The 17,364-nt window shown below is 39.9% G+C and overlaps 1 protein-coding gene across 5 annotated transcripts in view; it reads right to left on the bottom strand.

Moving 5' to 3' along the window:
• Window positions 1-17,364, bottom strand: part of TMTC1 (transmembrane O-mannosyltransferase targeting cadherins 1) — a 297,505-nt gene that overhangs the window by 104,344 nt on the left and 175,797 nt on the right. For all 5 annotated transcript variants that reach the window (XM_081591728.1, XM_081591729.1, XM_081591730.1 and 2 more), the window contains one exon: window positions 5,767-5,888. In XM_081591728.1, coding sequence (XP_081447854.1) covers window positions 5,767-5,888 — 122 coding nt within the window. The remainder of the gene's footprint in view (window positions 1-5,766; window positions 5,889-17,364) is intronic.

The raw sequence follows: 17,364 nt of genomic DNA, 5'->3' as shown, positions 1-17,364 counted from the left end.
GATCAAAACTTCTGTGAAAGAATGATTTAAGCCCTGAACTCCCCTGCCTGTTCAAAAAAGACATCCATAAAATTGGCATTTATCACCAGAAGAAAAGATTATTCCAATTGCTTTCAGTGGTAAAACTCTGACCCTAAAGCCAAACAACAGTGTGCTAAATAGATAGCCAATTTCTGTTCCTTTTATCCACAGATTTCAAAGTACAAGTGAGAGGCAGGTGAGATTTTGGGTCTTCGCTAGGTTAGGATGGAGGGAGAACAGAAACCAAAAGATTTAAGTGACTTGTTCATTGTTGGGCAGAAAGGCGGAGGATGAAAGAGAACTGTGGATATGACTCATTCTGGGTTTTTCTTGTAAAATGGCCAAACCAGCCCCCTGGGGCTGCTGGGATCCATCCAGGATTCAGTGAGGGCGGACATGACCTCTGTAGTATTCATGGATGGGATTTTAAAACTTGGAATGGGATCCTTAACTTGAGAATTCACTGAGCAGGAAGTTCACCTATCAACTGAACTTTTAATTTCATCTTCCTTTTGTTTGCTAAAGTTTTGAAGATAACACAGATTTTCTGCATTGATGATTTTCTGTATTAAAGATGATAATCTGTATGTTCAAGAAGGCCAGAATACACGGTGCATATTTTCCTCAAAGCAGTTGGGTATGAATGCAGTGGGAAATGGCTCTTTCTCGATGAGCTCAATAATGGGAGGAGAGCCATGCAGAGAGGACTCCTGTGTGTTTAAAAAGCTTGGACACATGCTTCAGCATCATGGAAGCCAGCATGCAGATTTATTAAATGCACTGGCTTCACCTGGTCTCTGGCACCTTCCAAGGGACACTTGCAGTGTCTGTAACATTCTTTGCAGCCCTGAGGAAGATTCCAGCAGCTCCTTACCCAACTGTCTACCATCCTCCACTGAGATGGGGCAGCTGGTCTCTGCTGGGTAAAATCTTTTTAGGAGAAAGTCCCCATTTTCATGAAAACTGTCAACATGGGTAACCAGCTCCAATGAAGTTATTAAAACCTCTTAAGTCATAGTACAGAAGTTTCACCACAAAAACTTTGACTTCTGACTCAGCTGTACAACTTTAGATAAAATGAAATCCAGTGCCATAATTCAAATGGCTCCCTTGAGGTACTCCTTACAACAGCGACAATGAAGGAAGGCTAGGGTTCATGAGAGGTACAATGTCTCTCTCAAAAACTTCTCAGCTTCCTCTGACCCCAGGCTCCCAGAATCAGAATTAAACTCTCAGGTGTGTGTTCAGAGCTGTACACCTGGCCTGGTCACCTGCCCCCTTCATCAGCTCCAGGACCACCTCCCTGTCACACGGCCTTGGCATCTGCTGAGGCTACAGCTTTGGAGGGGAAAGAGTCCTGGCTGGACACACTGATAAAATGGATCTGAATACAGGAGACACTGGGCAGTAAAGACAAACCCTCAGAAAATGATGACTTGGCATCAGCACTACAATGCATAGATGCAGGAACTTGGAGAGGAAAGGACAGTCATCTTTTAATAAAGATCAGTTTCCTGAAACTGATTTTTGGATGACTTTGCATCAAGTTTGCCAAATGCAGCAAAATTCAAATAGGTTCTGAGAGGCAGGCACTTGCTCTTGGTAATATTGATGTTTTCTTTATATTTCAAACTTTTAATCCAAATCAGCTTATTCCTAGTGGGAAAAGGGCAGGCGTACAACTTTGACTATTTTGGAGAAAAGGAATGGAGTCAGAGAAAGGCCTAGTTATGACATGGCAGCACAGGGAGAGTGAGAGTTGGATGATTCTGTGGGTGGAGGACACACCTCCTGGGGTGACAGAAACCCCTGACTTTAAATAAGATAGCTTACACATGGTTGATGACACTATTATGGGCTTCCCTGGTGGCTCAAATGGTAAAGACTCTGCCTGCAATACAGGAGACCGAGGTTCAATCTCTGGGTCAGGAAGACCCCCTGGAGGAGGAATTGGCAATCCACTCCAGTCTTCTTGCCTGAGGAATTCCATGGACAGAGAAGCCTGGTGGGCTACAGTTCTTGGGATTGCAAAGAGTTGGACATGACTGGGCAACCAACTTTCACTTTTTCTTTCATAATGTTTACCTAAGTTTCTCTTCCAGAAGAATGAAATTTAACCTCTTGTTTAAAATTCCAGCCCTTCATTTCCTCAAAGAATTTTCTCTTGTATTTGGATTAGAAAAGTTCACTGCCTACGTACTCAGAACCTCAATGGCTGAGGATTCAAATCTCAGGACTCCTCAAGTATCAAGTGCTAATTTCAAATGGAGTTGAGCTGAGAGTACTTAACTATGCTCAGATTTTCTTCATATTTTTCAACTGAGCAGAATACTGAGATTACTATCAGAGAAGCAATGTAACCTGGAAGGTGACAGACAGGAGAGTAGACAAGGATCCATAATCTACCACTTTGCCACTTACTAGCTATGTCACTTGGACAAGTTACTTAACTTAGAGCCCAGGCATTAGTTTTGTAAAATGGGTATAATGGGTATATCAGCTACCTCGGAAAGCTGATATCAACAATAGTAACACTTGATATTTACTCAGTTCAGTTCAGTTCAGTTCAGTCGCTCAGTCATGTCCGACTCTTTGTGACGCCATGAATTGCAGCACGCCAGGCCTCCCTGTCCATCACCAACTCCCAGAGTCCACCCAAACTCATGTCCATCGAGTCGGTGATGGCATCTAGCCATCTCATCCTCTGTCGTCCCCTTTTCCTCCTGCCCCTAATCCTTCTCAGCATCAGGGTCTTTTCCAATGAGTCATCTCTTTGCATCAGGTGGCCAAAGTACTGGAGTTTCAGCTTCAACATCAGTTCTTCCAATGAACACCCAGGACTGATCTCCTTTAGGATGGACTGGTTGGATCTTCTTGCAGTCCAAGGGACTCTCAAGAGTCTTCTCCAACACCACACTTCAAAAGCATCAATTCTTCGGTGCTCAGCTTTCTTCACAGTCCAACTCTCACATCCATACACGACTACTGGAAAAACCATAGCCTTGACTAGACGGACCTTTGCTGGCAAAGTAATGTCTCTGCTTTTAAATATGCTATCTAGGTTGGTCATAACTTTCCTTCCAAGGAGTAAGTGTCTTTTAATTTCATGGCTGCAATCACCATCAGCAGTGATTTTGGAGCCCCTCCAAAAAAAATCTGACACTGTTTCCACTGTTTCCCCATCTATTTGCCATGAAGTGATGGGACCAGCTGCCATGATCTTAGTTTTCTGAACGTTGAGCTTTACGCCAACTTTTTCACTTTCCTCTTTCACTTTCATCAAGAGGCTCTTTAGTTCTTCTTCACTTTCTGCCATAAGGGTGGTGTCATCTGCATATCTGAGGTTATTGATATTTCTCCTGGCAATCTTGATTCCAGCTCGTGCTTCCTCCAGCCCAGCATTTCTCATGATGTACTCTGCATATAAGTTAAATAAGCAGGGTGACAATATACAGCCTTGACGTACTCCTTTTCCTATTTGGAACCAGTCTGTTGTTCCATGTCCAGTTCTAATTGTTGCTTCCTGACCTGCATACAGGTTTCTCAAGAGGTAGGTCAGGTGGTCTGGTATTCCTATCTCTTTCAGAATTTTCCACAGTTTATTGTGATCCACACAGTCAAAGGCTTTGGCATAGTCAATAAAGCAGAAATAGATGTTTTTCTGGAACTCTCTTGCTTTTTCAAGTCATGTACAATACAAAGTATTTTATAGTTTTTTATATGACCATCTCACTTAATGTTTATAATATCTCACTGAGTTCAGTGCCATTATCTTCATTTTACATAGATGAGGAAACAGACCTAGGGATATCACACTCATGTCACACTATGACTGCAGGAACATGTCTTGAACCACCACATACAGCATGAATTAACTGAGAAAATGTAACACTCTTAGTGTTGTGACTGATATACAATAAAGATTCAACAAAAGTTCTGATACAATGAGACTGTGATATTATTTAAAAAAATATCCAAACCCATCAAGTGTTTAGATTGAAAGGTGCCATTTTGTTTTTAATCAGCAGTTAAAATCTTTGGTGGAAAAAAAAAAAAAACCCAGAGATTCACTAACTTTTGTAGCCTCAAATCTGGTAGAGGATGCCTGGGACAGGTGCTCTGTGAGTACCTGTTAAGTGAAGAATGAAGACAGATTCTACTTGGAATCATGAGTACTGCAGACAAAACCTGACTGAAGCCACTCTCAGCTTCTCTAAGCAAGAACACATGTAGCACAGACACTGAAGTCTGCCTTTGCCCTCCATAATCCTTAGTACTGACAAAGCCTCATAAGCTTGTTATCTTAAGGCAACACAGAATGCAAAGAAATTGTGCTGTATTTTTGTCTTATCAAGTAGTTCTTATCAAGGAATAATCTCCTTCCCAAATTGTGCTGTAGACACATAAAGAAAATTAAAGGCCACCTTTTCATTAATCAAGTCAAAACAAGAGACTGTAAAGTCTTAAGAAAGCTGTGAGGTACTTAGTTTGAGGGGAGTCAAAGGTTATGAAATTCATTTCTAATTATATGCATTTAAAAATTCTCAATGAATATCCATAAATGAAATTAAATCTTATTTATTACTTAAATTAATTTTATTTAAATTAAATTTAAAGTTAACAAATTTCTAACTCAATATGAAGAAATAATGAATAATTTCCTGATAATATTTTGGTTTATTGTACTTATTTTGTTGCCTTTTAGAAAAGTTCATTCTTACTTATAATTCATAAAATCACTTAATTTTAGGAAGCTTATTAAAATCTCTGTTTTAAAAATGAGAGGGAATTTCCTGGCAGCCCAGTGATTAGGACTCTCTACTTTCACTGCTAAGGGTCAGGTTCAATCCCTGGTCCAGGATCTAAGATCTCACAAGCTGCACAATGTGGCCAAAAGTAAATAAAATAAATAAAACTCTACACGTTAAAAAAAAAAACTCAGTTTGTGGACTTCCCTGGTGGTCCAGTGGTTAAGAATGCATATTCCAATGCAGGGGATGGGGGTTCGATACTTAGTCAGGAAACTAAGATCCCACGTGCCACGTGGCAATAAAGCCCATGTACGGCAGTGAAGACCCAGCACAGCCAAAAATAAAAATAAAGAAATAACTTTCTAAAGTTAAAAAAAAAATGAATGTAAAAAAATCATGTTCTGCTTAAGATCACATAATGGATAAATGGCAGAACCATTTCAGGGACATTTTCAGGCTTCTGAAAAGAAACCTGGCCTTGGAATGCTGACATTTGAATAAGACAAGAGAACAGACAAGTGTCACATAGTTCAAATATTCAAAGCTAAGTGGCATTATGTAATCATACACGTCTCAATGCCCTTTATAACTTTTAACCAATGTTTTTCTCAAGGACAAGTTTCTTTGAGATTGTTCCTATTTTTAAATTCAAGAACAAAGAAAGACAGAGAAAGAAGATACAAGTCAATTAAAATCATGCTACTTAACACAGTTAATAATTTTTTGCAAATTAACAAATATTTCTAGAAAGTAACTCATTATGTTTAATAAGCACAGATACTTGAACAAAGAAGTTAACAGTAAAATGATTGCTGCTAAAATCCTGAATATACTCCGGCCAATATTCTTATCCAGCTTCCTCTGTGGCTGTCTTTAAAGCTGAGGTCATAAACACCTGAGCTCCACAAGGATCTAACTGTGATACACGCAAAGAACGTCTCTCTGGAGCCATCAGTGTTGGTCTCGTAAAGAGGAAACCAGAAATAGTAATTACCTAGGCATGTATAGGACTCTCTCGGCCACCACGAAACCCACCCTGAAGAAGAGGTTGCTGGCTGGGACGAACGGGAAAACCAGGAACAACAAGCCCACCAAAACTTCCCTGTGCTCCAGTCTCTGAAACACACAACAGTGGAGGACAAATTAATCTGGGTTTAATTCCACTTCAGTCAGCATTTAACCATCAAGTTCTTATTCAAGGAATGAATAAACTAGACCAATGTGGACCTTTTGATCAGTGTACTGATTCATCAGAGAAAGCCCTCAGGCTAAAACCTCTGGCTTATGGAAATATCCCCATGTTTGCCTGATGCATATTTGCCACCCAGAACATCTGCTATTTGCATAACATAATCAGTGACCATTACTCCTTGTTCTGGGCTGGCCCTACAGCAACACTACTTGGTCTGGTTTCCGTCAGAGTCCTTGTGCCTCCAGGCAACTCATTCCAGGGAGCACAGCAGCTGGGTAGGATAAAGCTCACTAAGGCATCATGGAGAATTACTGTCCTCTCAAAATAGAACACATTAAAAACAAATGAATAAACAAGGAAAAAAAACCCACACAAAGCCCACCAGAGGAGGCAAATCTTAGTATGAAGGAAATGAAATGCAAATGGTGAAATAAGGGGCACCAGAGAGGGAGGTGACTTGAGCTGAGGTGTTTTTAGCATCTTTCAAAATAAGCCAGTAAGCATTTACTTGCTTGATTCCATGAAATTACTTGATTCCATGAAATTTTTTGGAATAAAAATTCATTACAATAATTCATTAAACTGACAGAATACCTTTCTCTTATATTGTATATAAAAATTTTGTAAAGATTTTTGTCACAACTAACAAAAAATTTTTATTTATTACTAATAATATGTTGTAATGGGCACTGTAAAAGGTAGTGTGTATTTCCAAATAGACACATTTGAAGGAAAATCCATTTAAAACAAATCTAGATGTACTGGATGGTATTATTTTTTCTTTTAAAAATAATTGAAGAGGAAAACCAAATAGAACTTTCCATATTACTGTTTTAAACTTTTTCTTATAAACATTTTAAATAGCCTAATACTTTAAATATTTGCAAAACACTAAACAAAAAATTTCAAAAACATAAATAAGACTCTCTAACACAAACTACTAATATGTTAAGTAGACAAAGCAAAAGATTTTAAGCATCTTGAGACATTTGATACCTGGACTTTATTAAAATCTTTGTTTTGCTGGCTATAATACGTTGAATAATAAAATTTCTGAGAGTAATTCCATGTAAGCAAATGTCATTTGGACTATTTCCCTTGAACAATTAATGGTTCTGTACGTAATTACCTCATTTTTTTTTTATTTACCTAAAGTAACCATACTCTTTAGAATTAAAAGATGAAAGAACAAGAAGAAAAAAATTTGCATAACAAGCTTTCAACTCAAATGGATGCAATGTTATATATTCTATGGTGCATTTAAATTGAAGGAAAAACACAGGTAAGAAGTGGCAAGTTCATTATATGTAAAAGCTGAAAACTCTCTTTGTAATTTAAATTATTCTTTCAGTTTACAAAGTATATTTCAGTGCAAGAACTTAAAGTTTATATAAGGAACAAACACCTTAAGAATCCTATAATATGAAGGTGAGAAATGGAATATTTCCTTCATATCAGTAAACAAGGATGTCACTGTCATCAGTGATTCTGGCCCCCCAAATGTGAATCCCTGAGCCCTAAGGTCACTCAAGAAAGAAGAAACTATCTGTGCGATTTGGCAGCCATGAGGCTGCAGCCACTTCCTACAGCGAGCACTGAGAAACTCAGGATGTGAAAAACACAGAATACTGGACCCAGATAGCTGAGATGCATATGAAAAGAATGATTTCAATGAGCCCAGACTCTTACCTCTTCCCTTGGATAGAAAAGCACTAAATTCCTTAACTTGGGCTATCTGGTTTTTTTAATTCAAAAAATACTTTTGATGTTCAGACTACTTGTCCTTTATTGCAAACTTCTATATAACCAACTTCCCCTCACTTCCCTTTCCGCATCCCCCCACCACCACCACCCACTGCCCCTGCTTCAACAGGGCAATTCTTTCAGGGTTACTGTCTCCTGTGCTTAAAGTCCTAAAAATTCCCACCAATTAAAATGGAACTCTCAACTTTTAGGTTGTGACTATTTTTTTAAGTCGACAAAGACAAGTGTTTCTTGACAAAGTTGAAAATAAATCCTAGAGAATGAGTCTCTTGCCCAGTGTTTCTTATGAACTCTGAGCTTATTACTGATGTTCTCTCTCTCTCTTTTTATTTTTTTTGGACTATTCGAAAACTGAAATACTTTTTACAAAAGTATTAGTGTGTCTTACTAAAGAGATTTGTAAAGAGAATGTAAAATCAGAAGGGAAAGCAAGTCAGTGTCCCAAAGCTGATGTCCAGGTTTAAATGGGGTCCCTGCCATCATTAGTCACCTTGAGCAGGCAAGTAATTAGCTCTTCCTTGCCTCAACCATAAAATGACATAAGTGCAGTTCATGGCTCAGTGGGGTTGGTTGGATCAGCACAAAGATTTCTTGATCAGTTAAAGTCCATGTCATTGGAGTTGTGAGTATAGAGGCCACCAGTCCACAGAATGTGCTATAAGAAGGGCTGTCTTACGTGGTGTTTTCTTTATTTTCAAAACATTCAACTTAAGATAGTGGCACAGTGCCCAAACTCAATGAAGTTCCACTGTTTATCTCAAAAGAAATAATACTTATGAAAAAAGTTCTTGATTCTCAAATCAAACTGATGATAATCTTCTCTCCTCCCCATTCAGTCAACAGAGATAGAACATAGTCAAGAATATACTAAATCTTGATATAAACTGCAAGTTGATCGGCCAATCACAATGTTGTAAAATTAGGGAAAAATATGTCATGGATGTGGCTGAACTTCCTAGAATGAGAAAGACTGGAAGGGAATCCAATTTTGTATCTTGTGGATCACAGATGTGACAGAGTTGGCTAAATAATTTATGGCTTATCTCAACCTAAAATAGGTTCAGATGAAATGCAAACAAAACATGAGTGAGGGGAAAATAAGACCTGTGTCATTCCCAAAGTACACGAAGTGCGCTCATTCCTAGGAGAGAGGCAACTGGAAATTTATTCCAAATACACTAGGGAGTGAAAAGGCAGAAGAATTAAAACAGCTAGCAATATAGCCGTTAAAAATACATGTTACTTGTCTGATTAACTGTGCAACTTCCGACAAGTTAATTTACTCCTCTGATCAGTTAAACAAAAGAAAGTTCACCGATACCTACTGTATCTGTAGGAAAAATGTGTGATAGATTCATTGTGGTGGGTGTTAGGCTTGATTGTCTTCTGGCTCAAGAGGAGACAGAAAAGCGTTTCCCTGAGCTACAAAGAGATGAAAATCTCTTAACACACCTGTCAGGGTGCCCAGGAGAATCACTCGGCCACCATTGCACGGCCATGTATCTGCGGGAGTCACTAATGGAAAAGCAGTGATCTCCTCAGAAACATAGATTACCTCAGAGAAGCCCCAGCTCCAAAATCTGAGCCTAGCCTAGTGGCTTCTGGTTTATCCATCCCCTTCCTACTCTCAGTTTCCTTTTCAAAGAACAAATCACAGATGAGGAAACATACATAAGCGCGCGCGCGCACGCACACACACACACACACACACACACACATAGACGCACATGCCTGTGGCCAGCATTGTGTGCACTAGTGGTCATGAGAAGAAGACAACTCCTCTCTCATTCAACCCAGACAACCTCCACTATCGTCTGCTCCCTCCCAGAGCAGCAGAGAACAGACCTCATTATAGTAATTATCACCATCATTCCTATTATCATATTTTCTTTCACTTCTAAACAGGTTACAGATAAATAAAACAGTGCATTCAGCATGTTCTCACAGTTCTACAAAGAGCACAGTTATATTTCAATCCTAAGGATGCATTTGGCAGTTCTAGGCTCTAGCTGTCTGCATCTAATTTATAAGTTTTCAGGGAAGCTGATGACCATAAAGCTCCCTCTTCAGCCCTGGGAGTAAGGTATCTCCAAGCTGACAACTGGCAGGGCTATATATGAGGCCTTCTTTTCTCATCTGTTCATGGGTCTACTTCCTCCATTAGACTATGCCTTTCCTATTTAAATTTATCCAGATACCTGCATAAACATAGTTGGCATTCACCAAACTGTTGCAATAAGAAAGATTAGTGACAGAAGCTGCATATACATTTCTGGGGTTCAATTTAGAGACTTCTCACTATGGAAATCTTGCACTTTTTGCCACCCTCTGAACCATAGTATTTGCAATGCTAATTTGGGTTGAGAAGTCCTCAGTCTTTGAATATCCAAAGTGTCTTATGGTCATCTTCCAGAGTTGACCAACAGCATTTTTAATCAGGTACTTTTAATCATGCATACCCTTCTACGCCTCTTTCATTCCATTCATTGCTACAAACTACTACCTGCTCTGACTTCCCTGGTAGCTCAGAGGTTAAAGCGTCTGGCTCCAATGCAGAAGACCCGGGTTCGATCCCTGGGTCGGGAAGATCCCCTGGAGAAGGAAATGGCAACCCACTCCAGTATTCTTGCCTGGAGAATCCCACGGATGGAGGAGCCTGGTAGGCTACAGTCCATGGGGTCGCAAAGAGTCGGACACGACTGAGCGACTTTACTTTACTTACTACCTGCTCTTGAAAGGTCGTGGGACTTTCATGCTCAGGAAAAATGACATCTTTCACATTACTGAAATTCAATTTTAATTTTGTGAATATTTCAGTGTATTAAAATTCTCAATAATTTATCACTGTTTTATTATTATGGAAATTCTTTTTAATTGAGGAAGACAAGTTATTTATCAATTGAAATCTCCATTGCTTTATCTGACTGCACTTTACTGCCTCATGTCTTGTTCTGAATCCTCATCTCTTGTACGGAGCTGGGGGCGCTGGGCAGGGAGCTACGCTCATTCTCTTGCTAAGTGACTCAAATTTCCACCCAGTAGCAGGCAACACATTTACGCCAGTTTAAAAAATTCTCTTTAATCTTCACAACAGTTCTGTGGAGATAAGTAATATTATCCCTGTTGTAAACTCAAATGCTGAGACCTTTGGGTCCTTCACAAATAACTGCAACTACAAATCAGCAAAAATGCATTGCATTATTTCTGTGAGAAATTTTCCTTACTGCTGCACAGGACTCCAGGTCTCCTTCCTGCAAGAGGAAACTTGGGCTCTCCCTGTGCTGATTGTGTTTATTTTAATAACTTTTTGAAAACCCAACTCCTTATATTACTGCCCAGAGGAAATGCATCGGTGAGTCTCCACTTGAGCAAATCAAAGGTTCAGGCTTATTTAAAACATCATGAGCTTTGACTCTACAGATGTCCTTCAATGCTTTCAAATGATGATAATACAGACTGCATGAAATGGATGGAGAACTGGCCTCAGAAGACTATCTTGGGACCAGCATGGGAAGGGGCAAGTCAGAAGTGGAAGGACAGAAAGAGCTTGATTGTTTGGGGCAATGGGATTCTGTCTGAGCTTTGTACGAATGTATCTTGAACTTCCTTCCTCCCCATGGGCTGCTGTCTTGTCTACTTGATCTTCACTCTTTGTCTATATTTTCCTTTGAATTGGACAGCCCCTCCTTCCTCCACCTTTTCATACTGTTCATGGGGTTCTCAAGGCAAGAATGCTGAAGTGGCTTGCCATTCATTCCCTTTTCCAGGGGACCACATTTTGTCTCTCGAGAGTCCCTTGCACAGCAAGGAAATCAAACCAGTCAATCCTAAAGGAAATCAACACTGAATATTCATCGGAAGACCTGATGTTGAAGCTGAAACTCCAATACTTTGGTCACCTGATGCGAAGAACTGACTCATTGGAAAAGACCCTGACGCTGGGGAAGATTGAGGGCAAGGAAAAGTGGGCGACAGAGGGTAAGATGGTTGGATGGCAACACCGACTCAATGGACATGAGTTTGAGCAAACTCTAGGAGACAGTGAAGGATGGGGAAGTCTGGCATGCTGCTATCCATGGAGTCGCAAAGAGTCGGACACGACTTAGCAACTGAACAACAACAACTCCTCCACATCTGTCTGATAGTGGCTCAGTTTGCCTATCTCCAGGCATAGCTCCTGTCTAGGGATACTCTCCAAGGTCACAGCTCTCACTTAGGATTGGTGACAGTTCCTTCCTTTGACATTTCAAGCCGTCTGGTATGTGTCCCTTGGCATGTTAGCTCCACTTTGCCCAAGGCACTGCAAAGGTCTGCAAAGGTCTCTTCATAAACCCTTCAGTCACCTCATTGGCTGTGCACTGTGTCTCCTGCCAGGGCTCTGACTAATAGATCATAGTGAAAGAGCACAGAGATGGTAGCAGAGGTGTGGATTCTGAAAAGCAGTCAGAACTCTGGCTTTCATGAGACAACTGGAGCCAGCTCCAGATCACTCCTGACTTGGTCCCATTCTTGCACTATTGTATTTCCAATATGTTTTAGCCCTTGAGTGAACCACCATTTTTTGAGGCCATAGAGATTATAGAAAAATTCTAATGTTGCATAAAAACAGTGAAGACAAATGTCAATCTGAGAGAGCTTTATCTGGCAAATGATATTGAGACCAATCTCTCAATAGTGGGAGAAGAGAAAGTTTTGAATTTTTACAGCCATTGTTATATCAAATGCAACAGTCCACTTCTTAATGATTCAAACAAGATCTAGAATCTGATCAACATATCAGTAATGGAGGAATTGAGAGGAATCTTGGGACAATCTTAAAGAGAATAAGAAAAATTGAAAGTTTATTCTCAGAGCTTCAGTTACAACTGCCAAACTCCTTGGTGATTTTACAGTTGACCAGGACCCTAAGTTAGACCACAGTGACATGCTCAAGAGGCCGAAGGACAGTCTGCCCATGACACAAACACAATTCACATCTCACACGTAAGTGTGGAAAGGTACCACTTGCAATTTTTTCCTTCACTGGTCTGAAATCAACAGAATAAGCCAAGCTGGGGAAAAAAATAGCCTTGATTCAGGATCTCAATAACATAGCTGCCAACCCACATTCTACACTTGGCTCGAGCTGGTGATATCACTTCCTCATTTTCATGTGCTCTAAAATTTACTCATAAATGCTCAGGGAATAAAATTTTAAAAGGGGAAATGAATGAAGAAATTATATCTCCTTGGGGACAAAAGTAGATTTGCACACTGTCTTCTCTGAGCCACTTTAAACACTGCTTGTCCCATGCCAAGCTTTCTTCACCGAGGAGCTCTGCCAGTCGCGCTGATGAACAGAGTCGAAGGGAGATTAAAATCAGAGCATTCCTAAACCAACACTTCTGATTTCTGGTCTTGGGTTCTGGACCTCATTTTTTTTTTTTTTTGCAGAGTTTTTGTTTGATTAGCTTTTTTTTAAATCAATCATCTGAATCTTCCTGCAAACACTAGTTCCTAGGATTGAAACATCTTATCTCACAAGAGCACACAATTACGTTGTTTCAGAGTCAAATCAAGTGGAAGACTGAAGCACTCAGATTGTTTTACTCAAGTGAGAATAAACTAATTCAAACTTTATTTGGAAATGTGCCTTACATTTTGTGTAAGTGTGTTTTAAATGTTCAAAGGCAAATAAAAGCAAACATCTTTTAAAAGGCACTTTAGAAGAAGCGTGATTGGAAAACACCAGTCTAGTGCACGAAAACACTCTTCATTTTCATAAACAAGCACTAGTAAGGAGTTAAGGGAATTAAGTAAGTTAGAAAAATATTGTTCAAGAAATCTTTTTCCTGATTCAAATGAAAATATCATTGGAATTCACGGAGACGTGGGAGAAGAAAAAGAATGAACTTTCTTCATCTCTATCTGTGGTTTTGAACAAAAATCGAAAAGTACTTACTATAAAGCTGTGTATTTTTAAAAAAAAAATTGTGAGGAAGACTAGAGAGATGAAAGGTAGGGGCAAGACAAGATCTCTTCTCAGATTGTGTTCAACATATTACATGTGCTATGGGAGAGTCTCATGCAGAAGGGCAAATAAAAGCCAGCTGGTAAGCTGCAAATGGTAGAGGGTAAAGGAAAAACAAGAGACTCTTAAGCAATACCATATGCCAGACATTTGACTTAGCCTGTCCCATTGATGATTCGTGATAATATTACAAGATAGGTAACTATCCCGTTATATAGATGAGGAAATTGAAGCTCAGAGGGCTTAAAGACACATCTACGCTGATCCAATTAGTGAAAATCAAGGGGTTCGAACTGAGGTCTGATTCAGCCCAAAGCCTGTTCTTTCCCCACAGTCCCTAGGCTTTGGGACCCAAAGACAAGGTCAAGGGAGTGTGCATGGGGGAGATTTCAGCCCTTTTCTTCTTCCTAGGTTTGTAGCAGAAACACACAGAGAAGACAAGACCTAAAATCTCACCACTGAGGTCTGTGACAGAAGGCACCAGTGAGCCTCTTTGTCAGATAAACACAGACACAAATATCCACAGTTTGCAGGGATGAAGCAGGATGTGTGGCATGAAACGTATATTCCTTGTCAAGGATTCCATTTCAATAAACACTTTCAGGTGGCCCACCTACTCCCCCCTACAACCTGCCTCTGGACATATCTGTGTCCACAGCCACAATAGGGGAAGATGCCATTCATTTGACTGCTCTTTAGTTACTGAATTATAAGTCAAAATTATATTTAAGAAGGCTTGAGAAAAGAATAAGGATTATTCTGACATAAGAAATCAAATACTATGATGAGATTGTCCTTCTTATTAAGCAAAATAAGGGTACATTCATATTCTAGTGACCAGAGAGAAGCAGTGAATAAGCTGAGTGGAAAAAGACCTTCTACATGTTAAATCTATACATGCTCTGTAGCTTGTTGCTCTAAACTCCTTTTTTAATATTCACCTGTTTATCTATGAACTTGATGTTGTTCAGTCACTCAGTCATGTCCAACTATTTGTGACCCCATGGACTGCAGAATGCCACGCTTCCCTGTTTTTCACAATCTCCCAGAGTTTGCTCAAACTCATATCCACTGAATAGGTGATGCCATCCAACCATCTTGTTCTCCATCATCCCTTTCTCCTCCTGCCTTCAATCTTTCCCAGCATCAGCCTTTTTTATGGCCCGACTCTCAAATCTGTATATGTTTACTGGAAAAACTGTAACTTTGACTATGATTTTGACTACAGATCTTTGTTGGCAAAGTGATGTCTCTGCTTTTTAATATGCTGCCTAGGTTTATCATAGCTTTTCTTCCAAAGAGCATGCATCCTTTAATTTCATAGCTGCAGTCACCATCCACAGTGATTTTGGAGCCCAAGAAAATAAAATCAGTCACTATTTTCATTGTTTCCCCATCCATTTGCCATGAAGAGATGGAATTGGATGCCACGATCCCTGTAAATGCTTTTTGAATGTTGAGTTTTAAGCCAGCTTTTTCACTATCTTCTTTTACCTTCATCAAGCGGCTCTTTAGTTCCTCTTCACTTTCTACCATAAGGGTGGTGTCATCTGCACATCTGAGGTTATTGATATTTCTCCTGGCAATCTTGATTCCAGCTTGTGCTTCATCTAGCCTGGTATTTCACATGATGTACTCTGCATATAAGTTAAATAAGCAGGGTGATAATATACAGCCTTGATGTACTCCTTTTACAATTTGGAACCAGTCTGTTGCTTCGTGTCCAGTTCCAACTGTTGCTTCTTGATCTGCATACAGGTTTCTCAGGAGACAGGTAAGGTGATTTGGCATCCCCATCTCTCTAAGAATCTTCCACAGTTTGTTGTGATCCATGCAGTCAAAGGTTTTAGCGTAGTCGATGAAGCAGAAGTAGACATTTTTCTAAAATTTTCTTACTTTTTCTATGATTCAGTGGACGCTGGAAATTTGATCTCTGGTTTATCTGCCGTTTCTAAATCCAGCTTGAACATCTGAAAGCTCTCAGTTCACATATTGTTGAAGCCTAGCTTGAAGATTTTGAGTATTACTTTGTTTGCATGTGAAATGAGTACAATTGTGAGGTAGTCTGAACATTCTTCGGCATTGCCCTTCTTTGGGATTGAAATGAAAACGGACCTACTCCAGTCCTGTGGCCACTGTGGGCTTTCCAAATTTGCTAGCATATGAGTGCAGCACTTTAACAGCATCATCTTTTAGAATTTGAAATAGCTCAGCTGGAATTCCATCACTTCCACCTGCTTTATTCGTAGTGATGCTTCCTAAGACCCATTTGTCTTCGCACTCCAGGACATCTGGCTCTAGGTGAGTGATCACACCATTGTGGTTATTCGGGTCATTAAGAATATCTTTTTTGTATAGTTCTTCTGTGTCTTCTTGCCACCTTTTCTTAATATCTTCTGCTTCTGTTAGGTCCATACTGTTTCGGTCCTTTATTGTGCCCATCTTTGCATGACATGTTCCCTTGGTATCTCTGATTTTCTTGAAGAGATCTCTAGTCTTTCCCACTCTATTGTTTTCTTCTATTTCTTTGCATTGATCACTTAGGAAGGCCTTCTTGTCTTTCCTTGCTATTCTTTGGAACTCTCCATTCAGATGGGTATATCTTTCCTTTTCTCCTTTGCCTTTTGCTTCTCTTTTTTTCTCAGTTATTTGTAAGGCCTCCTCAGACAACCATTTTGCCTTTTTGCATTTGTTCTTCTTGGGGATAATCTTGATCACTGCCTCCTTTACAATATCATGAACTTCTGTCCACAGTTCTTCAGGCATTCTGTCTATCAGATCTAATCCCTTGAATCTATTTGTCACTTCCACTGTATAATCAAAAGGGATTTGATTTAGGTGATACTTGAATGGCCTAGTGGTTTTTCCTGTGGGCTGTCGCTTCCATCATGTCTGATTCTTTTGCTACCCTGTGGACTGTAGCCCACCAGGCTCTTCTGTCCATGGAATTCTTCAGGCAAGCATATTGGAATGGGTTGCTGTGCTCTCCTCCAGGGGATCTTCCAACCCAGGGATCAAACCCGCATCTTTTGGGTCTCCTGCACTGGCAGGTGGGTTTTTTACCTCTAGCACCACCCAGGAAGACCCAGTGGTTTTCCCTACTTTCTTCAATTGAAGTCTGAATTTTGAAATAAGGAGTTCATGATCTGAGCCACAGTCAGCTCCAGGTCTTGTTTCTGTTGACTCCATAGAGCTTCTCCATCTTTGGCTGCAAAGAATATAATCAATCTGCTTTCGATATTGACCATCTGGTGATGTCCATGTGTAGAGTCATCTCTTGTGTTGTTGGAGAAGAATGTTTGCTATGACAAATGCATTCTCTTGGGAAAACTCTGTTGGCCTTTGCCCTGCTTCATTTTGTACTCCAAGGCCAAACTTGCCTATTACTCCAGGTATCTCTTGATTTCCTACTTTTGCATTCCAGTCCCCTATGATGAAAAGGACATCTCTTTTGGGTGTTAGTTCTAGAAGGTCTTGTAGGTCTTTGTAGAATCATTCAACTCCAGCTTCTTCAGCATTACTGGTTGGGGTGCAGACTTGGATTATTGTGATATTGAATGGTTGGCCTTGGAAACAAACTGAGATTATTCTGGTGTTTTTTGAGATTGCACCTAAGTACTGCATTT

The sequence above is a fragment of the Giraffa tippelskirchi genome, chromosome 4 (genome assembly GCF_054371585.1).
Source record: "Giraffa tippelskirchi isolate mGirTip1 chromosome 4, T2T-mGirTip1v1.2.pri, whole genome shotgun sequence".
Taxonomy (NCBI): Eukaryota; Metazoa; Chordata; class Mammalia; order Artiodactyla; family Giraffidae; genus Giraffa; species Giraffa tippelskirchi.
Note: the sequence above shows the minus strand (reverse complement) of the source record. Positions and strands in the feature narration are given on the sequence as shown.